Source organism: Cydia pomonella, chromosome 22, assembly GCF_033807575.1.
Source record: "Cydia pomonella isolate Wapato2018A chromosome 22, ilCydPomo1, whole genome shotgun sequence".
Lineage (NCBI taxonomy): Eukaryota > Metazoa > Arthropoda > Insecta > Lepidoptera > Tortricidae > Cydia > Cydia pomonella.
In genome coordinates this window covers 4,583,002-4,609,833 of record NC_084724.1, presented here as the reverse complement: position 1 = coordinate 4,609,833, position 26,832 = coordinate 4,583,002, and the positions used below count along the sequence as shown (strand labels likewise).

At 37.7% G+C, this 26,832-nt stretch overlaps 1 protein-coding gene across 1 annotated transcript; it reads left to right on the top strand.

Moving 5' to 3' along the window:
* The first annotated feature begins 2,075 nt into the window (after positions 1-2,075).
* On the top strand, positions 2,076-22,903 carry LOC133530120 (transient receptor potential channel pyrexia-like). The gene is made up of 10 exons (XM_061867960.1): positions 2,076-2,362; positions 6,500-6,638; positions 6,979-7,044; positions 7,398-7,530; positions 18,039-18,220; positions 18,609-18,837; positions 19,085-19,273; positions 19,615-20,694; positions 20,930-21,187; positions 21,484-22,903. Exons 2-10 carry the CDS (start codon positions 6,502-6,504, stop codon positions 22,408-22,410), a joined length of 3,201 nt encoding a protein of 1,066 aa, XP_061723944.1. The 5' UTR covers positions 2,076-2,362; positions 6,500-6,501; the 3' UTR covers positions 22,411-22,903.
* Positions 22,904-26,832: the final 3,929 nt, after the last annotated feature.

Below are 26,832 nucleotides of genomic sequence, written 5' to 3'. Positions count from 1 at the left end.
TCTTTAAAAATGATATTGAGGTTTCTAATATCATTTTTTTCTAAACTGAATAGTTTGCGCGAGAGACACTTCCAAAGTGGTAAAAAGTGTGTCCCCCCCCCGTAACTTCTAAAATAACAGAATGAAAAATCAAAAAAAAATATATGATATACATTGCCATGCAAACTTCCACCGAAAATTGGTTCGAACGAGATCTAGTAAGTAGTTTTTTTTTAATACGTCATAAAAATTAAAAAAAAAATTTTTTTTCATTAAACCCATACGTGTGGGTTATCTAAGGATAGGTCTTCAAAAATGATATTTAGGTTTCTAATATCATTTTTTTCTAAGCTGAATAGTTTGCGCGAGAGACACTTCCAAAGTGAAAAAAAGTGTGTCCCCCCCCCTGTAACTTCTAAAATAACGGAATGAAAATCTAAAAAAAATATATGATATACATTACCATGCAAACTTCCAACGAAAATTGGTTTGAACCAGATCTAGTAAGTAGTTTTTTTAATACGTCATAAATGGTACGGAACCCTTTATGGGCGAGTCCGACTCGCACTTGGCCGCTTTTTAGCTTAACTATGCGCAAAAATTGTTTATTAATTTTTTTTTAATGGCGCGTTTTATTAGAATAGTCCTATAGTCAAACCAAAATAAGTTGTCAGCGATTTTGGCAGCCCAGCCCAGCCAGCCAGCCAGCCAGTGCAAGTGTTATTTTAAACTTTCTATGAAATTATGATGGGCTATCAAAATCGCTGCCAACTTATCTTTGCCTGACTCCATGTTGTGATTTTTTCTCTCGAGCGAATTCAAATCCATGAAGTTACCAAAGAAAGGCCTCAAGATTGCTATCATATTTTCAACCTTATTACGGTCTAAAAAGCGCTACGTTTTTAGGGTTCCGTACCCAAAGGGTCAATCGGGACCCTATTACTGAGACTCCGCTGTCCGTCCGTCCGTCCGTCCGTCTGTCACCAGGCCGTATCTCATGAACCGTGATAGTTAGCCAGTTGATATTTCTACAGATTATGCATTTCTGTTGCCGCTATAACAACAAATACTAAAAACACAGTACTCGCACAGGAAGGGTTCCGTACCATTATCAAAGAAAAAAAACGGTCACCCATCCAAGTACTGACGCCGCCCGACTTTGCTTAACTTCGGTGATTGGATGAGAACCTCGAGATTGGAAAGAAATATTTATTTTATTCTGTGTTTAGTATTTGTTGTTATAGCGGCAACAGAAATACATCATCTGTGAAAATTTCAGCTGTCTAGCTATCACGGTTCATGAGACACAGCCTGGTGACAGACGGACGGACAGCGAAGTCTCAGTAATAGGGTCTTGTTTGACCCTTTGGGTACGGAACCCTAAAAACGGCAATAAAAAAAAATTAAAAAATTGGGTTATTGTTCCATAGAAGATTAGAATTTCGCGCCTATTTCTACTGACAAAGTTGTTTGACCGGCTATAGTTGTTGCCCGCGCAATCAACACAACCCCTTAGTTCGAGAGTGTGAGAGATTAATCAGAAACTTGTTTCCAACTACCAGATCTGAGATAAAATATGATATGTTGGCCCAACCGACTCTAAGCTGTACGTACCTTCGACTGTCCTCTAGCGAGTTGCTTAGCCGTTTGGGAGCTACGATGTCACAGACAGACACACAGATACATGAGATACACGAGTTTAACATGACCTCTCTTTATGCGTCGGGGTTCCAAATTAAAGCGTTTCAGTCAGCCTGGGTAAGTACAGGAGGCCTACCGCGAAAACCGAAATTCGCAAATTGCGGGGATCTTCCTCTTTTACTCTCACTAAAACGTAATTAGAGTGACAGAGAAAAATGCCCGCAATTGACGAACTTCGATTTTCGCGTGTTGACATGTTGCCTCCCTGTCACACTAACGTACGAATTCACAAGTGCGACAGAGAGGCAACACGTCGAACGTGGTTTGCGGTAGGCCCTCAGTTTCCTGACGCGTTGACATGAGGTCATTGACATATATCTAAGGACGGGCCTTCGGGACTCAATAAGAATGGGGCCAGTACGAGTACAGCGGTGTCACGCACACGAATTCGAGCCAATCGTGCAGTCAGGTCATTGCATGAGGTCATTTTCAAAATGGCAAAACCTGTCCAAGCTTACGATTGTAAAAACCTGGCATAATTATAGTAAGTAAATAAAATACTAATCGTTTTGGGGAACCCTGCGGCCGAAGGATCAGTTCGAAGCGAAACCTCGTAGGACGAGGTCGCATTAGGTGATTTGTATATACCTAATATAAGACAATGTAGTCATGTATAAGGTAAAATAATAAGGAAATATAGCGTCTGGTGTTGTGTGTGGGATCGTTAAAATTAAGGGAAAAGGTTGGTGTCAAATTATGTAAATTTAAACATACAAATTTTTATACAGGGTGGTTTTGAAGTCGTGTCATCAATGTCATATTTTTTTCTGAAAAATCCCGGAAACTACCACGGAGTGCAACTTTAAAAAAGGATCCTTTGTTTATGAATTTTCATGACACCTCACTGGACATATTTTATTTGATCTCTTGTCTTTTTTATTTTATCGGCAGTAAATGCCAATTATGTATGCCGAAACTTTAATCGCCGTTTATGAGTTTGAGTTGAATGTCGTGGTTTTTTTAATTGTTTTATGTTATGACCTACGCGAAACGTAATATGTATGGTAAATGGTGAATTGGTGATCAACTTAGAAATTTAGAAAAAATTGGCAAACAACAATAAATATTGCAATGAAACTTCAATTACTTAACCTAGGGGTGGTAAGTAGTAGACGAATAAAACCACGATATAAATATTATTCTGTATACCGAGTCCGTTAATTGTAACTCATCTATCTAACGATTATTATGATCATGATTATGATTAAAATGATATATTGTTGGGGTTAATAAAATGTCTAGAATTTAATTACTTATAGGTAGGATAAATGTTACAAGTAATTACTCTAATATTTCGCTAGAATAACAATATACATAACTGATATACAGAGGATTGCTATACCTAATATGAAATTGTAGAACTCATTAAATTGAAACGTTAGGTTTATATTGGTAACATAGCAATATGTTAGGTTATTATCAATGATCGGGGATTTCTATGCCACTTGGGGTGAATGACCTCAATCATTATGCTAGTATGGATATGCCGCGAGATTCCGGGATTCGTGTGCGATATAGGAGAGTGTTATGGCATGTTACTGTTAATCAATTAATCATGCATTGCATATATTATTATTATTAATGATTATGCAAATTTGCCTATTTGTTTAACTCGGGTGAAAGGTACCGTTTCATCCCTTGGTTAATAATTTACTATACTTTAGGCTCCAGTTTAGCTTATTGTGACGGAAGAGTAACTACGGAACCCTACACTGAGCGTGGCCCGACATGCTCTTGGCCGGTTTTTTTTATTATCTTCTTATGTAACCACACCTAAAATGTTTAAAAAATTGGAAAGAAATGCCTTTTTTAATCGATTCGATTTCTAAGTAGCGGACTTTGTGTAATAGTGTCCAAATATTTAACCGAGCGAAATTAGAGTCTCTGTTTCAGCTTGGGCTAAAATATTTGCTACTAAACGTAAGTACTATCTCGGACGATCGATGTTCGAAATTACATTGATATGTCACAGTTTTCAATTGTTTTAATGAGTTCAATGTAATGCTCGTGTTACACCAACGCTATATGCAACATTTAAGTACTTTTTATCTAAAATTAACAATAAAACTAAAATATTTTTAATGAAAATTACCTGTCATTTAGTTTCCTTAAACGTAATTACTCATGCCCCATAGTTAACGGAATTCAATTAAAACACGGCGTAGAGCCATGGCCACTATGATGGCATCAATTATGATGCACACAAACCCTCAATAGTATCACCGTCTTTTGTTATTATGTTGTTTATGCACGTTGCGTCTTAAAATGCACCTACGCTCGCTATGGAAGGGCTAAGCAGTTTAAGAATGGATGATCTCTATTTATTTATTTGTATAAATAATAAACCCAAAAAATACCTAATGCTCCCGGGAAAAAACTCGACCTGTGTTTAGTAATCGTGCAATTAAATATTTATTATTTTGGTTTTCCTCTTAATTTGCAGTGTCGATCTGTGTTGTGGTATAAATAGGTAGGTGACTCGTGTGGGGTGGGTATGGGTACTCTCAATGTAAATACATTCCTGATTTTATTGGTGATTCATAGCCACATATTCCTGGTGGTTTTACGAGTAAGAAATGTTACAAATATATTAAAATAGGTTCAAGTTGATACTATAGTTTATAATAGTCTTCTTCGTCTCTGTCGTTTGGCTCTCGGCAGAGCGGTCCTGGTCACGTTGAGGCGCCCGCATCGGTAGTAGAGGCGGACCCAGCTCTTCACACGATCTCCTGCCATCTCTCCCTGTTGGTAGACTGGCTCGCACAGTCAGACGCGGTTTCCAACTGCGGATTTTATTTGGCCAGTCTAGCGCATAGGTGACCTGCCGCGCTATTTGGTTCCCTCCTTTCTTCCTTGTACGAGCAGCCGCTTTATGGAGTCGTTATCTCGCCTAGAGACATGTCCTAAATTTCTCCTACATGTCTCATGATTGGTTCCGTTACTATGGTACAAGTACAGCAATTTTCTGTAAGAAACTAATTTAATAACCATCTTACACAGCGTCTTATTGGCAAATACCATTTGATAGGTTAGAATGAGTTTGTCTGGGGATTCTTGGATAATTTTACTTCAATGGGGTTGGCCGGTCGAAGTATTAAACAGATGGCGCCATCATAGCTTGCCCTGTCAATCCCTAGAATTGCGTCAAATTCTTGTTTTTTTTTGGAATTTTGTGACCTGGATTCCAGTACTTTAAGCCAAATCTCATAGAACAAAACTAGAGACAGGGGCAAGCTATGATGGCGCCATCTATGCAAACCTTTGACAGTTGCCAACCCCATTAGACACAAAAAACTATGTTCAAGTTGGTATTAGGTATTATTAGTGCCCAACCTGTATACTAAGTAACATGCAATCCATTCTTTTCGACAGCGAAACGTGACGTACGCGTTTGCGTTAAGTGTCATTTTGTATGAGATTTTTGACTTTCCAAAACGTCCCGCTTGGCGCGCTGTTCAAAAACCCATACAAAATGAGACTTAACGCAAACGCGTACGTCACGTTTCGCTATCGACTAAATTTACACTAGGGGTACTGATATCGGTGATGACTGATGAGTAAGCGATTCCTATAGGGAGCGTGCATGAACTGTAGGAGGCAGCACAGGAGCCGTCAGATTTTTGGCGCAAGGCGTAACTGTGATGTTTATTGTTCCGATGTAGCCCACAAGATGGCAGAACCTACTATGCACAAGAAAACACGTGACATGGAAATGTACATGTTTATGGTTCCGATTCAGGCCACGAGATGGCAGACCCTCCAACGCGCACGGTCCCTATTTTGTGACTATTGTAAATTGATGGTGGTGCTTGTGAGAAATCAAAAAAGTATTTTACCTACATTTCTCTAGTCTATTCTTATTCCTGTTGGAATCATGGTTTCATTGTTAGGCCTTTATCTTAGTATCACTACACTTTATATCATATCAACGTCCTCCGCCGCTTCTGTCTGTCTGTATGTTCGCGATAAACTCAAAAACTACTGAACGGATTTTTATGCGGTTTTCACCTAAGTATCCATAGAGTGATTCTTGAGGAAGGTTTAAGTATATAATTTGTTAAGGTTTTGTGTAAATTTGTGCGAAGTCGGGGCAGGTTGCTAGTTGTAATACAGTTTACATCTATCTAGCCTTAATTTACATTGGTGGTGGTGTAATCTTCAGATTTTTCAGTCTTGATCACCATGACATCCTTAATTCTTTAATTTTAAGTCGGTGGTGGACTTTATCCTTAAATATCAACATGCCCATGTTCACTATATCTTCAGGGATCGACAACCGGGCTCTGGAGGTAGATGATGACGTCAAACCTGCACGAACCGTCTCTTCTTCGCCTTTATGGAGTTCTAGCCGATATGTAGGTAGGTATGATCAGGAATATTCCACGATGATGCCACGTTTTTAAACCTTAATAGTAGATAACTCTTAGTGGTGGTCCTAGCAAGAAAGAGCCTCCCTCGGAGTTAACCCTTTGGTACCCCGATGTTCGGTATACGTACGACCTGTTGTTCTAAATGTAAGGTACTCTCGAGTTCTATATAGGTAGGTAGTAAACAACTCAGGAGCTAAACCTTTGATCTATGTACTGTAGCATTAGGTATAAGGGATCACTTGACAATAATATTTTTTACTAAGGACTATACCATACAATGTTTGGAACAAAAATCTACGACGAATAACAAAGTCATCAAACGGTTGTTCTGTTTATAAATTCGCAGACCCCTTCAGATGTTTCCAGGGGCTACGAACTATTCCGTGGACTACTGGTTAAAAAGTGTCTTAGTGATTGTCCTAGTGTTTCTTATACGAATCTGTCTTCAGTCATGGAACCAAAATATGCTGTGGAGTCAGACGGGCTACCGCTGCTGCCGCTCTCGCAGACGACGTCAGAAGACAGCCTCTACGCAGTTCCAGGGCCTCCGCCGCCGGACAAGTTAATAACTCCGAAGAACGCTATACAGTGAGTGTCTATTCATATATTTGTACAGTCACCTGCACCATATGTTACATAACGAGGGCCGCAAAAATATCTGCCTCGATCTTATTTGTAGCGCAATAAGAGCGCGTCACGTATTTTTGCGGTCTTCGGTGTGTAACATAATTTGACGTGACACCTGTAGGTTCTTTCTTTCTATTATGATTGCCCCTGATATATGTACATACCTGCACGCAAGTACGAATATGAGTTGCGAAATGTAGATGTGTTTATGATAAACAATTACTTCGAGTACAAAAGTGGATTGGGACGAAGACAACGACGCGAAAAGTAGTTTAATTTATGTACTTTCATAATTTTCCAGCTATCAGCACCCAGAAGCACAACTACTGTTAGCAGTCAAATGGAACCATGTCGAAGAGGTGGAGAAGTGAGTTTTTAATTTTGGTTATTCTCAGTCGTTATTATCAAATTGTTACCACTACTGGTGATAGATGTGATTTTTTTACGCGATCGGATCACCGTACACATTCGTGACTGACAATTTGTAAAGCTTATATGTAAACTATCATTATTTTTTAAGTCTTTGTATTTTTATGAATGTAACTACCGAAAATACAGTTTCAGTGCGCCGAAACATTCGGCAGTTTTTATGGCAGAAACCGAAACTTCGCTCAGACACTAGCTAGTACGCCCCCACTTTTAACATTGATTTTGGCCATATTTGTTTATGTTCTGTCTAGATATCTCTTTCGGTATTGTAGACGTGACTTTATATTTCAGATTACTGGAGGCAGGTTTCGACCCCAACGCTCTGTACACGATGTCGTGGTACGAGGCAGAAGCGCAGATGCAGTACATACCGACGACACATAATGAGGAGGAGCGGTACCGGTTCAACATGCTGCCTACTTGGGTAAGTATTTACAACTTAACCAGCACATTGATATACGCAGGGACGCGTACATTTGTCAGGCTGGCCGTGTCGGAGTTGATTCAATCCCGCAATTGGATTTATTAGACTAATGGCTATTGGGAATCAAGCCAACTTTCTCAAAGAGATTGAAGCGTTGCTGGAGCATTACATCAGTTTCATCAGGGAGGGTCAGTTTCGTCATTACGTCAGGGAGGCAGAGGCTCAAACCCACTACCTAAATGTGTTACAAACCTAATACACCTGTCTTACTCATAAATTTTACTATATGAAATGTAATGTAAGGTTTAAAGCAATAAAGATTTATTTATTTATTTTATTTTTATTTTAGTTCGATAACGAGCACTAAGTAATTAATCCTTTTTTTTCATTACACTTGCTCGAAAAAGATCTTATTTCATGCAGGTGTGCTGAAGGACAAATGCCTATTTGTTCCCGCGGGAGTTATGGTTTGTGAAAAAAAAGCTATAGCTTTTTTTTAAATTATGTCACTTTTTCATACAAACCAAGTAGCATAAATGAGTTTTACTTTTAAAATACTGACGTTTATAATTTAATATTTTTGTTTATGTTTAAAATTATTTAATTTGATTAATTTAACAGGCGTTTAAAATATTTTTACATAATTTTCAATCGTGGCTGAATGCCGAATAGGTCTATGCCTTCGATGCCTCACCTCACCTGCCAATAAATTACAAAATGGCGGACGAATGTTTGATATGTCACCGTATTTAGGAATTATTTCGCTTAAAATTAAGTTTTTTCTTCCCAAGTGTGATGAAAAACATTGTGTGTAACTCCGGGGGTAAGAATATTGCAAACTTGGGTCTTTAATTACCACCCTCGTATCCAAAATTTTGCTTAGATACCCCCCTCGTTGCACAATGTACTATTATGTTTTTGAGAATGCTAGAAGCTGATGGCTATGCTTAAAAATTTGACAGCGTCAAATAGGCAAAGTATGGAAGGTAGAGGCAAGGCATAGAATCTCCATAGGCAGAACTGTTGCAAAAGTGACCAACTGTCAGCTATAAATAATAGTTCCAAATCTCTCCAGAGTAGCGCTAGAGTAGCTAAGTAAGTACCTAGGCGTTAATATTGACGGAGTGATTTTTTTCTAAAGTATTCTAGGTATCATAGCGCCACCTATTTATGGTTTTTTGTCGGAAACTTTTTGGTATATGGAGATTCTATTCCTTAACTCTACCTTCCATAAGTTAAAGACTTGGCTGCTAGTTATGTTTGAAAAATAAAGATATTATATTTTGGTATAATGCTCCTATAGCAATAAGGAGTTAGAGAGAAGGACGTCCGTATGGTGCTATAGGTACTATAATTTAGATATAGTTCAAGCCGGCCAAGAAGAAGCAGACCTGGGGCCTTATTCGAGATGCACAACTGTCAAATTTCGCGTCCACATCAAATCAACACTTGATTCTATCGCATGTTGATTGTATCAAGTGTTGATTCTATCAACTGTGGATATTATCATTTGGAACAATCAAAACTCATTCATAGAAAAAATAATCAAACAAAAATCAACTTTGTTTATTACTACTATATAGTTTGAAATGGCTCTGAACTCGAAGTGGTTCGGTTTGATTTGATTGTCACCTGACTGTGGATTGCTAATGTCAAATTTTGACAAGTGTTGATTTTATTGCTAGACTTTTTTGTCCATGGGCTTGGGCACCATCTTGGATTTTTTGACGTACGACAGGGAATACCCTTCCTTTCCTACAATATATGGCATAGAGTAAAGCGTCTTTTTTTTTAAACATAAGTTTACAGGAATCAGCGACATCTTGTATTCGATAGGATAAGTAATGCGCTATGAACAATGCGGCGGCGAGTAGTGAAACTGTACCTGACAACGTCAATCAATTAAAAAGTGACCACACAGTTGATGGTCGATAAAGGCGATTATTAATTGAATTTTAACGACAATAAAGAACTATTGACATACGATCTTTTTGTTGAACCCACACCTACACGTCGAATAATGCTCGCTCCACATATTCTCCTATAAACGCTCAAAATTGTAAAAAAAATTGATGCAATTTACTCCGCACCCAGTCTCAAGTTGCTTCTAAACCACGTTCACGAACCAAGTTGTAACCTAACACATCTGTAAATATAAGGCATATGATTTAGAGATAAAGTCCGTTTTTTTTTTAAATTACGAGATGGTTCATGAATAACCTTTATTACTATAAAAATAATACTACATTTGTCTTTTTTTTTTTCTGTATTGCGCTATTACATAATGCATAAAATTGATATAAAGATAGGTACCATAGTAGCTCGCTCACTTGGTCTATCAACAACTATTTTAATGCTCTTTGTACTCGTATACGCGACCCCATTGTATGTACAGTCGCCATCAGATATATCGGAACGCATGTATGAGATCTCAAATTATTAAGATAAGACCTACTGTACTGTCTATATTACTTACCAAGACCTAAGTACCTATTATTTATATGTACCTACACAAAGAGAATTCCTATGTTAAAAGGAGATTAAATACATATTTTGTTATTCAACTACAAATAAAATAAAATTTATCTTTTTCAGTTAACACATTTTTTTACCGCTTTCTTTAATAAAATAAAACATTAAAGTATTATGTGACTATATTTCATTGTCTTCTGTGTAGATTATTTACTGACATTCCAATTTCCTGTATCAGTTTGGTACCAGGAAATATAAAAACTACACCTCTTCAAAAACTTTGCTGGTAGTTCGACATCTGTAAGTTTAATTATAAAACATGATAAACACACTTAAGTCAAAAACGTATACATAATATATTTGCCCTATATTCTGGTCGCTCGGTAGGGTGCTCAGAAGGCTGGGTGCATTTCCGCGCTGGTTAACAATGCTGATCCTCTGGTCACCAGAAGCCTATATAAGGCGCTCTCATAGAGCCAAACTAGTGCCCTAGAGTTTCAAATTCAACCCCAATATGTAGTTAAGGGTTTAAATTCTGGATCAAGAACATGGAATACTGTTGTTCGCTAGTAAGGCCATAGGTATTAGAAAAAAATAATAGTAGGAGACGGCCGTGGTCATGGTAGGTGGTACAGGTGGGCCAGGCAAGCTCTGAAATTATGCACCTATTTTACTATAACTTTGTTCACCTGTGTATATTTACTGTTTCCATGATAATCATTTTTAATATGTAGCCCGTGTAATCGGGCTGTATCATTGGTCTCATATTTTTTAACACAAAATCATAATTTTAATTCAATAATTAATGGTGTTTTACATATTAATTTACCATTTATGTACCTATTTTGCAAAATTTTCTTGCATATAATAATATTGTTTACTTCAATTGACGTGTTTATTATTTTCGTTACTATGTCAACGTTAATACTTAAAAAATTATAACGTGAAGGTTGAGTCCGCAGTACAGTTACAGTTTACGTACATAGTGGCATTAGCACAGTCGGATTAGGACCAAACTCGAAATGTCTGAACAGTCATGAAATTTGGTATGTATATACGTTAAAGGCCCCTTTTTCATGCCCACACCATTTGACATTTGGGGACCTCGAGGAACCGCAGCCATCTTGGAAAATGTGGACCATCCAGGAGAAATTCGCGTTTTACTCTAAATCTACGTTCTTTATTCAATAATCGTGTAAGGCAACATTCAAGCTTATAAAATTCTACATAAAATAGTTTTAGACATCTTTGCGAAAAAAAAAATGATCTTGCTTTAAAAAATACTTGCTAAACCCAGATTTAGCCCTTATACCCTTTCATGGGATATTCTCTTAATAGGAAACTTGGAAGAATAAAAATTCCACTTTTAACTATACATTTGTACATAATCTACCCCAATATCAATATTTTACTTGACTGCAACTTAACCAGAAAGTAGGGTTATGGGTATAAGTACTGAGGATTCAGGACAGCCTGTAGCTTAGGATACTGGACGGATTTTTTAAATGACGAATTATTTAGCCCTAAACTTTTTTCTTCCGTTAATTTTAGTTTTTTTTTTTTATGCTACGTCGGTGGCAAACAAGCATACGGCCTGCCTGATGGTAAGCAGTCTCCGTAGCCTATGTACACCTGCAACTCCAGAGGAGTTACATGCGCGTTGCCGACCCTAACCCCACCCCCCTCGTTGAGCTCTGGCAACCTTACTCACCGGCAGGAACACAACACTATAAGTAGGGTCAAGTGTTATTTGGCTGCGGTTTTCTGTAAGGTGGAGGTACTTCCCCAGTTGGGCTCTGCTCTAGATCTGGAATGACATCCGCTGTGCTGTGCCCTACCACACAAGGCGAGATGACATTCACATTGCCCATACCTCTCTTTTGGACGTAGTTTAAGGACATACCCGGGTCCAAAACTTTAGTAACTTTGTATTGCATAGCACTTGTATACTAACTGTGGATCTACTGATCAGGGTGATACTGTGACTCAATAGTTTAGGCGCTAGAAGAAAAAATATGATTTAATATTCGGAGTCCTCTTAAGGCGGCTGTATTGATTTTTCTTTTATAGAACAAGTAAAAGTAGGTTGTGAATGGCAAGAGGAATCTAACGATACGTCATTTAAAAAAATCCGTCCAGTATCCTAATACCTAGCTACTGGGTGTACTGAAACATCAGTACTTACACCCATAACCCTTCTTTCTGTTGTAGTCGCAGTAGAATAAAATGTTAATATTGGGGTAGACCACGTACAAATGTATAGTTAAAAATAGAATTCATATTCCTCCGAGTTTCCTTTTAAGAGAATGTCCCCTGGAAGTGTATAAGCGTTAAACTTAGATTCAGCAAGTATTCTCTATAACAAGATGTATTGTTCCGCAAAGATATCGAGGACTTTTTTGTGTAGAATTTAATAAGTTTTAATGTTGACTGTTGTGTTGATGGTACACATTTTCCAAGATGGCTCGGATTCCTCGAGGTCCCCAAATGTTAAATGGTTTGGGCATGAAAAAGGGGCCTTTAATTTATATACATAATAAATTTCATGACTGTTACAGAGATTTCGAGGTTGGTCCTAATCCGATTATGCTACATTGTGCGTCCGCAGCAAATTCGGTTCTCCATACAAATGTAGTTTCGCTCTCATTTTAAATCGGCTAGCTAGATTGCTCTGAAACTTTGTACTTACAATAGGATATGGTATGTCTATGCATATAATTAATTTAAAACATAAATGTGAAATGAGAGCCAATTAAGTTCAATATTAAGAATATGTATTGTTGTTGACTCGCCGACAACGGAATTGAGATCTATATGGGTGCCATGTTCTGTGCTGTGTAGAAAATCCTGAAATTATAAAGGATTTGTCTTGGCTAGTTTTTACGTATAGGCTACGTATCACCGAAACGTCACAAACACCACGAAGGTTCGGCTTGTACGGGCCCTCGTTTTTCCTATATTCTTATACGCTGCGGAGACCTGGACTATCCGAAAGACAGAGGAGAAGAAGATAGACGCCCTAGAAATATGGTGCTGGAGGAAAATGCTGGGGATATCCTGGACCGAGTTTCGGACTAATGTCTCCATCCTTAAAGAACTCCGTATCAAGCAGCGCCTTCCGACTCTCGTAAAGACCCGCGTACTCAGTTTTTTCGGTCACGTCTCGAGGAGGAACAACGACTCCATAGAGCGTCTAGTGGTGCAGGGTAGAGCAAACGGAAAAAGACCGCGCAAAAGGCCACCTATGCGATGGACTGACCAAATCAAATCTGCCATGAAGGGTCCCCTGAACGCATTTGCCAGAATGGCCCCCAACAGCGAAAAATGGCGAGAAATGTCTGACATCAGCAGTTGACCACGACGCTCTGCAAAGAGTAAAACGACAAAGAAGAAGAAGACGTATCATATTTGTCTAAAATTTGGTTTGTTGGTACACACACAAGGGATAGTCTCTAGCTAGGTACAGGCCACACTCGTCAGCGCGACGGCGATATTTTTTACCTTTTACCTAAAAATCTCATATTTGTGTACGGGCTCAGCTCCTGTTTCGTCTTAAGCCTAAATTTAACAGATTCTGACTCACAGGGGGCTTTGAGCATGTTGTTGCGTTCGTTTTCAAATTTTGAAAAAAAAAAACTAGCCTAACAACACAATAAATGCTTGTTTTTCCGCATTCTTCACTATATCTCCCTGTCTCACTACTATCTGACCTTCTAACCCAGAGGGGAAAATATACCTTATTGGGGATACTCCATCTTCCTCATGATAATATATTTTACTTTACTGAAAAGCAATCGGTACATGTTACAAGATGCACATTGTTAAGAGCCGGGGTTAGAACCCACGACCATTGGTTTTAAAATGAAGCTTTGTATATAATTTGTATTTTTATAATAAATCTGTTTTCTTGTTGACATTTTGTGGTATTGTATTGCTTTATGTTAATTGTCAAGATAAATATCTATATCTTCATTTGTCACATGCGTCACATGTACGTTTTTATGATAGATCTACATCGACGCAACTGCATGTCATTGTCAAAGAGCATATAATCACTACGTTTTAAGAGACGGGACTTCCATACTAGCGAGTGGAATCAGTTTGTTTCGCAAATCATTACCAAAATGTACGACAAAGAACTGTCAAAGAACGATAGTACCAACATAAGCGATTTGAATAGTGTAGTACGCTACACGCTTACGATTCTTATCGATATCGATAAAATGGGGAGGGTTGAAACATAGGCTAATGTCTACAAATTTTGTACTCGAAATCAGGTTAGCATCGAGTCCACATTTAAGTTGTATGTTATATAGTGGATAGTTCTTAATTGGACTACTATCTGGTCGGGCTTAATGTGGACCCGAATTATTATAATACAGTTTTTAAGTCGTGTTTTTTTATTTTATTATATGCTTGATTTTCATAATGATGTGCACATACATGTTTGAATAAATGTAACTTTTCTATGGGAAGATGTATCAGGTCTTCGTTCCCAACAAATTTGGCCCACTGCCTGCATCTGAAAACATACAGCCTTGGAAAAACATGACTTTATCTACAGTTTATATTCCATGTGTTTGCTAATGAGATGATTAACTGATTATTTCGCGCTAATATGCATCTATAAATCATGTTTTTCGGCATCCAGTTATCAACAACCCTTTATCAATGCTTTAACTTTTTATGTATTTATGTCTGTTAATCATGAGAACGGGTCTGGCGTTGTTGGCAGCGACCCTGCCTATGAAGCCGATGGTCCCAGGTTCAAATCCTGGAACGGGCATTTATTAGTGTGATGAGCATGAATATTTGTTCCTGATACATGGGTATTTCCTATGTATTTATAAATACTTATAAATTAGGACTATGTACATAATATATATATATTCATTATTACACAAACTGACTTAGTACTAAAGTATGAATGGCATGTGTTGTGGGTATATATATATATTGTTGTCTAAGTACCCACAACACATGCCAGTCATACTTTAGTACTAAGTCAGTTTGTGTAATAATGTCCTATAATATTTCTTTATTTATCATAAAAACAGAGATTAATTTTCTTACATTTTAGGTTAATATATTAAATAATCACTAGATAAAAAAAATATGTTAACTAATGACCATTAATGCATAAGTAATAGATAATTTATGCAGTATTAATCTTCGACGAATTAATTATGGTCATATTGCATGAATTCTAGTTCTAAGGAAATTTCACATATTTAATTTAATTATTTACACTGATATACAAATAAAACTACAGTTATCGATAGTTATAGTACATCCCTAGTTCACAACGAAAAATAATGTAAAATATCTAATTTTCGATGTGTTTATAGCCTGCTGACCCAAAATAAGGTCAAAAGTATCTAAAGCAATACTTACCAGTCTTCATCCAAGGGAAATTTCGCCATAAAATCCCTTTTTTCGTGATTTTCTCGAGTGGCTCGCTTGCCACATATTTCACACTTAGTAAACCGTTTTCTCGCTGGCATTGTAACAAACTCGCTCTTTACTCTGATCACGGTTGACTATTTTCGATTTTTTCACTAAATAATAAAGAAATTACACGAAATACCCGAACAAAACATTGAAGCCTTCAAAACAAACAAAGCAATTAGGCTGACAGTAGACTTGATGTAAACTTGACAGAATAAATAGCACTGACGTTTTCTTTTTCTTCGTTGGCAATGATTTGCGAAACAAATTCCATACAAAACTTTTGTCTTCCTAGTTGCGTCAGCCTGATCGGAATTTGGCAGCTAACTCCATCTTGCGTCCAGTAGAAGAATCAAAATCGTACAGAAAAAACTACTCTCTGCCTTAGGATCCCCTTTTAAATGTCATAAATCCAAACATGGCAGCCATACCCATCGACAAAAAAGTCTACCGTTGATCTAATTTCATTTGACAGTTAACTAATACGTATTCGACACGCTTATATTTGACAACTAGAATCCTGACTAGAGCTGGGACTGCGTACCAAAAGTACGTCTCTGTTACTCGTACCAAAAGTACGTCTAAAATACCAGTTTTACGAGTATGACCCCCAATAGGCAGTTTACGTATTTGCCATGCTTAGGCGTCTTACAAATAAGGATTATTTATACAAATATCGACTTATTATTTCGGTAAGGGTCGGAAATATGGTGACGTTTTGAGTGAAGGCTATGAATCTATTGTCATATTTTTGTTATATATTATTACATTATTTTTAGATACAACAGACACCCAGACGACCATCTGTTAACAAAATTTTATTTTACCTAAAGTAACGGTAAGAATGGAGGTACGAGGTGATAAAAGTTTCATATTTGTTTTATTTCAGAAATCAAAGTCCGTACTTTTGAATACTCGACAAGCTAAAAGTAGTCTATTACAAATAACCTGTTCCAAAAACTATTCCGGTACAACGCCCCGCCTCTAGTGTGGATATTGTTCACTGACAGGTGGTGATAATAGCAATTCGACAAGTCACAATATTTCTCACATCAAATGGAAATCAACACGAAACGTCACTTTTAGCATGTCGAATAAGGGCCCTGTTTAAATGATCTACATATTTTTCATTTTTCTAAAAAGTGCGCAGAAAATGATACATTTCTACTCTAGAGCACTGTACTTCTACTGTTTAAATGGTTTTGTTGTACAATTTCCATTTTGATCATTAAACCCCATTCCATAAATAACGATATTTAGACCTAAATTGTTTATTGAGAGTACCCTCATGAAATACTACTGAAGTTTATACTTAGCCGTGTTTTTTTTAATGCACATGTATTTTACTTTCCTCGTATTCGAAATAAAAATTAGAGGCTTTAACTCTGGAGAAAGGCATCATTTCAGTCTCTGACTATTGGCGATCACACTGCGTTCGAGCGCCAAACTACCTCGACAGAAATGGGTGGTGAATGGGGTTTCATTCCTTGGTTAACAATCTATACCTTGCAGAGTGAACAATGACTATACCTGCAGGCTTGTGGTAGGAGCACGAAAAACAAGGCATTAGTACACATATTCCACTTACAGAAGGTCGGTAGAGCAGAAGGAGCGAAGCTCTTCCTTTTTGACTGTGCCTGAGCGAAGTACATGTACAAATACGATCTAACTTCTTGCCCCATGATGGTCATGCGAAAACCTCTGTGCTCTTTCTAAGGCAATGATTACCTTAGAAAGAGCACAGAGGTTTTTACTTAAGGTAATCTTTAAAAAACCCAGGATTTACCCTACAATAGACGTATATAAAGATATGAACGTGCTCAGTGTCCGTAAGCTTGCTATCATTAGGTTGACAATGATAATGCACCGTGAATTAGTAAAGTCAGTAAATGGAACTTCTCATAGTAAGCGCGTTTTTAAGTTGCCTGTTCCCAGGACAAACACTGCTTTTGCAAAAAGATTTCAAAATTTCCTTTTGCCTCATATATATAATAAAGTAAATAAATACTGCGATATTAAGAACTATAATGCAGGTGAAGCTAAAACAACAGTTATGTCTTGGTTAAAACATCTTAGTTATAATGAAACAGAACAACTAATGAAGGTTAATGATTGGTAAAATCAATGGTTTAACTTCTCGGTAGGCTTTGTTAGTGGTAAAGTTTGCCTTCAATTTCGCTTAGTAATATTACACACTTAAACACACACACACACACCACAAACACACCACACACACAATTGCTGTCTACAACGGTTAATAGTATAAATTCGTGTAATAATTTTACTCTACCTAAATTGTGATCGTTCCTATTTAGTTTAAGCCTGTTGTTAGTATCAAAAATGTTTTACTATTAGTAACCTATTATGAAACCAAAACTTCAGCGTAGGATGTAATTCAAATTAGTATTGTTTCCAATCTGACTCCACAACACAGGCTTAGCCTAGTGTGGCAGTCATAAGTTAAGGAAATCTTGTAAAATTTTTGGTAAATAAACTATTTTTATTTTATTATTTTTTATTTATTTATATTTTTTTTTATATAACTACTAATCTTCGCCGTATTTACCCTAATTCTGGTACAATTCCAGCCGGCCAATGAGAAGCCAGTGTGGAGCGCGCTGCACTCCGCGTCGGCGCGCGGGCACGTCGAGTGCGCGCGCGCGTTGCTCACGCACGGCGCGTCACCTGACGGCGCGGGCAACACGCGCCGTACCGCGCTAGATGTCGCCGGCTCTGCGTTCTATTACGACCACCATGTGCACAGTGACCAGTGAGTAATTTTCAGTACGTTTTTAACTTACTCATGTCATATGCCTAGCATTGAAACTGGGTTAAAGAGCTACATGACGACCCTGCCAGGTAGACATACCTACGCACTGTACCACGCTTGACGTGGACAGATACAGGTTTGGTACAACCACCATGAGCCACGCTATCAGACGGAAGATGTTATAAGATGCGTAAATAGTAGGATTCTTGTACTTTCTTGCGTTTTTTTTTTAAGTTTTTAAGGTTTACCCAGAAAATAAAGTAGGTGTTTTCTGATTTTTAAAGAACTGTTTTGTCCAGGCGTGTAAGATCATGACAAGCTGTTCATCATAAAACACGTTCACGTTTGAGCCCTGAAAGAGTCTATTAGTATACAACTTTTCTTTCAGCCTAGCAGAAATAATTAGCCTGCTCCTTGAGGCTGGAGGCACGTTCCACACGATGAGGGGCGACGGCTTCGACAACCTCAACACGCCGCTGCATACTGCTACTTTGCTTGAGAGTGCAGACGCCATTAGAGCACTGCTGGACGCTGGGGCGTCAGTGGCGTGTATTAATAGCGTTGGGTATACGCCTCTGCATCTGTGTCTAAGGAACAAGTTTGAAGAGTTGCTGGAGGTGAGAAGTTGGATACTGTTCGTACGACAATCGGAATATATTTCTCATATCAGTTTAGTCAAAATTAAGCCGAATCCATCTTCATTGTTGCCAACTTTGCAACAACTAATTTGTTCGATCGCGTGACATTATTAAACCTACGTACCAACAGCAATACACTCGTTTTAACTGATCATAGGAACCTCTTATTTCGTTGTTAATATTTTGTTGCTAACTATGATATCACCTTCTAACCTTTATTCTACAGATTCTTCTTTACTACAACTGTGACGACGCTGAGTCTTCTCTACGGGTAAACGTCGTTGATAAGCGAGGGTACTCCGTCCTGAAGACGGCAGTGGAACTCAAGTGGCTGCCAGGCGTCTGCCTTGCCTTGGAGGCTGGAGCTGATGCTGCCAGCTCTTTCGACCACCTGGAGGAACTGACATGCACAGAGGTTAGAAGTTTTGATTAGCTTTAGGAGTAAGCTAGAATACAAACCACCTACAACAGATAATTTCGAGACTGCGATATACCCAATAATGCTAACTCACGCTAAGCTGTAGTTCTTAGTCTAAAGGGGCCCACTGATTAACAGTCGCCGGACGGTATCGGCCTGTCAGTTAGAACAAAAAAATTGACAGTTCCAAACAACCGGCAGGCCGACCCCGTCCGTAAGGATTACGATAGAATGATTTAATGTAGACTTCATTTAAAAGAAGAGAATGCTTGAAAGTTCGAACTTTTGACGTGTGGAAGATACGAATACGTATTCAAAATCACTTTATTTTATTGCAGATGAAAACAACTCTTATCCACTTAGCAGTTCAAGGTCGGAACACGACGATTTTAGAAAAAGTTTTGACCATAGCGGAACAGGAGAATCTCATAGACTGCATCAACAGTGACGGCGACACTCCTCTTTGCGTAGCCATAAGGAATGGTCATTTAGACTGTGCCAAAGCCCTGCTGCACCACGGCGCTGGTTTAGAAGGCATGTCCATAGATAACAGCAACGCCCTCCACATAGCTGCTGCATACGGTAGAACAGCTATCATGAAATACCTTCTTGAATCGGTCGATGACTCTAATAACCTCTTTGATAAATACAACAAAGTTGGATTACTTCCCATACATCTAGCTGCCAAAAATAACAGTCACGAAGGCGTTCAACTGCTTCTTAAAAGCGGAAACTGTCAGAGATTGAGGACACAAGACGAAACTTTCTCAACAGCTTTACACTTCGCAGCGCGAGGGGATTACGTTGACGTTGCAAAAGCGATTATAAAGAAGGATCCTCGCGCTATAGATGATGTGAACCATCGCGGCTACACGCCTATGCATGAAGCAGCATTCCATTGCAGTAACAAAATCATGTTATTCCTTCTACACGAGACCGATGCTGTTTTATCTAGCTTTACTGCAGACAACAGTAAAAATTCAGTAATTAAAATCATAACATCCCAACTGCCTAATCCCGGTGACTTCTTCGAAACAGTGTTTGATTCTTTCACTCATTACGGTAATAAACAAGATGAGACTGAGATATCCGTGAAGTATGGATTTTTAACAACGAGAAATCATAATATGACACAGATACAAGTTATAGAAGAGTTGGTACGGTGTGGTCAAAGGAAGATGCTGCTGCATCCGTTGATGGAAAGTCTCCTTTACTTGAAATGGAAGACTTTGCTGCCGTTTTTCTACGTGATGCTCACGATATACGGGATGTTCGTGCTGACTTTTAATATCTTCGTGGTGACATTCTTCTTTTATTGTGATACTAATCAAATTGAATTTAAACCGCTGATATTTCAGCACGCATTTTGGGTGTTCATGGCATTTACTTATATTATGATTGGACTTATGCTTATATTGGTAAGTTATATGATGTCAAATAGACTTCCTTTGAAACTACACTCTAACTGTAAGTTAAAATTCATATCTAGAATTGGCGTAAAAAACGTTCACCCTGCATGTTGCAGATGAGATAATAATACTTTTGCTTCGGTCCATAGGAGCTTCAGAGGGGTGATTGATTAACGATTGATCTGTGATTAAATCAGAAGAAAAAAGTTAATCTAACTCATACATCTTCTCTTCATCTTTCCAGGAAATTTTCTTCCTAGCAGTAAACAAGCGTCGCTACTTCCAAAACCTGGAGACCTGGATCCGCCTACTCTGCATGGCGCTGGCCGGCATGGTGCCCCTGGGCATGAAGTTCGCCCTACCCTCTGAAGACTGGCCACGGCACGTGGCCACGGCTGCGCTGCTGCTGGCATGGTTGCAGATGTTGTTTTTGTTGTCGAGGTTCCCAAATTGGGGGTACTATGTGCTGATGTTTGGGGAAGTCGCTTGTAATATATTTAAGGTTCGTATTAGTACGAATTTATCATTGGGAAGACCGTAACGTACGTAACGTACTATTGTCGTGCGTTTACTTTTCAACACTCGTGCAGCTAAAGTTAATCACTGATTAAAAACGGTGGAAGGGACATTAGTGACAAGGTGTTGATAGATTGAAAATTGTAATGTCGCTCGAAACAAAAATAAAATTTCTATTGAACAGTAATTTTCAAAATTAATACTTAATTATATTGACTGCTACTATTGTATAGTTTTATCTGTATCTGTGATATGATTAAAAGTTAGATTATTCTCTTACAGATTCTACTGACCTTCGTATTCCTGGTCCTCGGTTTCTCTCTAAGCTTCATGATCCAATACAGAGCTAAAGATCCCTTTGAAAACCCCTGGAAAGCCTTTGTCAAAACCACCGTCATGATGACACAGGAGTTCGAATATGATGACATGTTCGATGAGAAGCATGAGAAAATCCTCGGTGCTTCAACAGAAGTCACCAGGTTACTGTTCGGTTTGTTCCTCATGTTCGTTGGTATAGTCCTTATGAATTTCATGGTAGGCGTCGCTGTCAGCAACGTAAATGAACTAAACGTCGCTGGCAACACGAAGAGACTTGAGAAGCAAGTAGAACTCCTCATCACTTTAGATTTCCTAGTATACGGACTAGTAAGCAAAGTCTTCCCAATAAATACTTATTACAAAAGATACCATTATAGTATCAACAATTTTCCAACAAAAGAAAAGCTGTGGCGAATCAGATACTACTTCGATCTCAATGATTCTTTGTCCCATGATGACATTTACATACCTCTGCATTTACGTCGAGACATTATAAAGAACGCTATGGAACAGAATAACGTTAAAGTAGATATTAAAGATACAATTGGTAAAAAAATTGATATTCTGTACGATGCTTTAATAGACAAAGTAAACGATACCGTTGAAGATAAGGAGACTAAGACAAAGCTGGATGGAGTTATGGAAATGTTGGTTGAATTATCCAATGATATGGCAAATTTGAAGGAGCAAGTGCGAAGCTTGAAAGAAACATCTACAAATAACCATACCTTGAGCTATAGGAGGAGTAGACGGGGTAAAAGGGAAAGCTCCAGGTCAAAATCATTGCAGCCACCAATGAATATGCGGCTTAAGGATGATTTATATGACTCTATGTACCAGGTAATATTGGATTTGAAGGAACAAATGGAGAAGAGAGAAACAGACGCCTAAGTACCTAATCTATTGAATACACAAGTCATGAAAAAAAATCCGTCATGTTCATGTTGACAAATCTCACTTTTAAGAAATTTACTTTTCACATCACCTATTCGGAAAAGGGCTTTTTCATCCCTGCTAAGAGGGATCAAAGTGACACTTTTCTGTTCTAGGACACTACTTTATTGTAATTTTGCATACAATTTTGCTTAAATAATATTTTGAATAATAATAATATTCTCAAACTTGCAATGAAATGTGGATATGACTTACTTCAAATTAGGTCCGGAAATACTACGTATCCGGTGCGATGAGTGAAGCTGATATTGAAATGGAAATTTCATTTCTCATGCTCTGAAAGTGGGTCGTTGTTGTTCTAAAATGTGTGTAGAAAATGATACGTTTCTGCTCTAGAGAACTGTATTTACGTTTTTGTTTTATTACGATAAGCAATTAAAATTTTGTTATTCAATGGATTTGTTGTACAACTTCCATTCTGATAATTAACTCCCCATTCAATTCAATTAATTTATTTATAAAATAAAAATTTTACACTAATTTTAAATTTCTAATAATTTTTGCCTAAATTGTTATTTGAAAGTACCCTCAAGAAATTCTAGTGAAGTTTATACTTAGCCGTCATTTTTAAATGAACATGTAGATAGATAGATAGAATACTCTTTATTGGCACACCTCAATAAAAAGATACAAGAAAAGAAACAATTCATTAAACTCTACATTTAATGAATTGTTTCTTTTCTTGTCAACAACAGGCGGTCTTATCGCTAAAGAGCGATCTCTTCCAGACAACCTACATTTATTTACATGTATTTTACTTTCCCCGTATTCGAAATGAAAAGCAGAGTATTAACTCGGGTGAAAGGCACCATTTCAGTCTCGGATTATTGGCGAACGAACGACAAAGATGGGTGGCTTTCAACCCTTGGTTAACAATTTATTCATACAGCCGTACACACCTAGGCATGTAAAGCAACTTTATTTTGTTTTTAAACGTCAAATTGTTGAATGTATTTTAAATAACAATATACATAATTCATTTACAGTGTCTTTATTATAGTAACCCATTTAAGCCATTAAGCCATTTACTCAAACTCGTAAATGTTTAGGCCATACTAAGTAACTTTTACTATGGGTCCAACCCAGAAATCACGAAAATTTGGCTATTTCCTACATTTTCGCTGGTTCGGCGTTGAAATTTTCTATGGGAGAGTAAAATTCTTACTATAAAATAAATAAAATAAAATAGCCTTTATTTGCGACCCCTTCTTTCTGTGTTGCATGCTAAACACTTACAAGGAATAACATATAAACTGTATTCGAATATAAAAAAAGTTAATAAAATATTATTATACATGAGATTTTTTATTTATTTTTTATATTGGTATCCCCTTATGGGTATAGGCCTCCTCCAGTTTTTGCCATGCATCTCGATCTTGGGCTAGAAAATGCCACCCCATGCCGGCAGTTTTCACTATGTCATCAGCCCAACGCTTGAGTGGGCGTCCTGAATGTCTGTCACCACTCCCTGGTCCTCTCCATTCCGTCACTCTTTTCGCCCATCTTGAGCTATCGTAACGTGCAATGTGTCCTGCCCATCTCCACTTCAAATTCTTACTATAACTAGTTTAATTCTAAAATAGGCCCTTGAGGCATTGTACCAAGGATGCTGGCGGCATTTTCTCGTTACATCGCAATATTGATACGCTGTGCGAGGAAGCCGCCAGCTCTTCGGTCACCAGTTACGTCAAGACGCTTCGCGATTTCTGCAAAAAACTTGTGCGCGCTGGGACCCCATGGACCTAGTAGTAGATTCGTAATTTGTTTATAGCTGTGTAAACCTACGAATAAAACAAATTGACTATATTTTTTGTTTTGACTATATTGATGTTTTGGAATCCTTCACTTCGTTCAGAATTCAGTGTACGCCCACGCCGTAAATATGTAATTTTGCTTCCTTGGGATACAGTCTACTATTTCATCACACTTTCTCGAAAAAGATCTTATTTCATGCAGGTATATTGAAGGACAAAGGCATGTATTGTTCCCGCGGGAGTTATGAATTGTGAAAATAAAGCTGTAACTCCCGAGGGAGTTATATCTTCTTCTTTTTTAATTGTGGCACTAGTTCATACTAACCAAGTATGAATTAGTGACACAATTAAATTAATTAAAGGTATAATGGAGTTTCACTTTTAAAATACTGACGTTTATAATTTTATTTATGTTTAATGTTCATGTTAAAAAATATTTAATTTGATTAATTTAATAGCCGTTTAAAATATTTTTTACAGTACATATGGGGCTACTTTATAGCACTAGTGCGAGAAGTAGCATATTATGTTACTGTGTCGAACATTTAAAGGGCCATATGTACTGTAAAACGTTGTACGATACATGTGCGAATAGGTAATTCGCAACTCGTGTCGATTTAAAACACTCCCTTCGGTCGTGTTTTAATTTATCGCCACTCGTTTCGAATTTCCTATTTTTCGCACTTGTATCGTAATGTACTATACAGAATTTTCAATCGTGAGTGAATGACGGTTAGGACAATATGGCGGACGAATGTTTGAAATGTCACCGTATTTACGATTTATTTCGCTTAATTTTTTTTTTCTTTGCAAGTGTGATGAAAAACATTGTGTGTAACTCCGGGGGTAAGAATATTGCAAACTCGAGTCTTTAATGCACTCTTGTCTGCGGCTCTCGTGCATCGTTTGCAAAATTTCACTTGCCCCTCGTTGCACAATGCACTATCAAATCAAACATTTAAATTTGTTCCATGTGCGTTTATGCGGTTACCTCCATCGACTTCACACCTTGCTAATACAAACTATACTCCGTTTTTTTTTCAAATTAGAATTTTTATAACCTGAAAATTAGTGGTAACTTTTTTCCTCCAAAATGAAATCCTAATAACTATGCACTGAATTATAGTATCGTTTACATATTATCGTACTGCGTTATTAGATATCATAAGAGCCCTAACATTTCTGAAGAAAATAGTTATTTGTGTCCCAAGGGAGGAAAAGTAGGAAATTGCGTGCCGCGTGTAAAATTGTTACCTGAGCCGAAGGCGAGTGTGGCAAACACGCGGGATGGAATGTTTTACGTTTCCTCCAGCGGTGCGGCGATACTACGGAGGCGGAAAGCAGCAACTTCGCTTAGCGCAGCGGGAGCAAAGCTGACGCTTTCCGCCCGGAGGGCAGAAAAATTAATTACCACTAATTTTGAGGTTAGAAACATTGAAATCTTGAAAAAACTGGGTATTTTGACATATTACACATAGTCGCCTTAGTCATAGCTCCTGCGATAAATAAACAATCCGCGGCTATCTTAAGGACAGGCTTATCTACTGATAGCATCGTCTTATCATAGAGCTATGAAGCTCTAGAACTGAATACTGAGAAAAACAATTTATAAATTTTCCCTAATAAGCAATTTTTGACTGTACTCATATAACACAAGACCTTGTTAAACAAGCACACGGTCTGTCCATGGATGCGAAAAACTCCACTATAACATGAGCGTTGCCGACTCTTAAGAAGGACGAATAGCTTTGCGATCCTAACGAAATAACGGTACTTTTTCTATGAAATTCTATTTCGGGAGAAAACGGTTTCTACTTTCCAACATCTAAATCTTAACAAAATCACTTTGATTTTGATGTCGATGGTCGGCTTCAGCATAATATATTATAGATTTCGCTTTAGGGCATTTCTCAGAGGTGACGTTCGGTGCCTGACTTCGGAGTCGATTTTTTTTTTTACTTTATAGACATGTGATGTTAAAATTAACAATTAGGCTTAAATTTAAAAAATATTGGCAGTGAAGGCCTCCTTATAGACGTAAAGGTTCGCGAGATATTTGAGTTTTTCAAAACACTGAAGTTTGATTTCAGTGTTTTGAAAAACGTGGCGCGACTGAAGCTACCTGCGCACGCAGCGTGGCGTTCCTGGTATATTCCTTTGTGAAATGCCGACAAGGTTTATAAATTCCAGTGAAATCACGTGTTGCCGCGGGACAAGTCGAATAATTGGGTTTATTTTGTAATATTAATGCGTAAATTATTTTGAGTCTAATAATATAAATGATAGGCTTATGTAGAATACGTGAACCAACTTTAAAAATTAAAATAAAATTCCAGTCTTAAGTTATGATTTTTTGTTTCAACAAATCTGGGTGCGGGACATACCCACTGTTCGTCAATTTTAGCACTTAACATTTATTTTCTTATAATATATATACTACATGGAATGTTTTACCAGTTGTCCAGGTGTATCAGATGCTGATGGATTTGCATGATTTAATTCAGATTTTATAGGCAACAAACTCACGTGTTTATGCCCCCGGACACGTAAAAACGCCACCTCTGAGAAATGCCCTTTAAAAAAAACTTGAGTAATTGTTGTTTTC

Bases quoted from the DNA above. Each gene is read 5' to 3' on its own strand.
- LOC133530120 (XM_061867960.1), top strand. From the start codon at position 6,502: ATGGAACCAAAATATGCTGTGGAGTCAGACGGGCTACCGCTGCTGCCG. The intron at 18,221-18,608 runs GTGAGTAATTTT...CTTTTCTTTCAG, and splicing joins CACCATGTGCACAGTGACCA to CCTAGCAGAAATAATTAGCC. The intron at 19,274-19,614 runs GTTAGAAGTTTT...ATTTTATTGCAG, and splicing joins AGGAACTGACATGCACAGAG to ATGAAAACAACTCTTATCCA.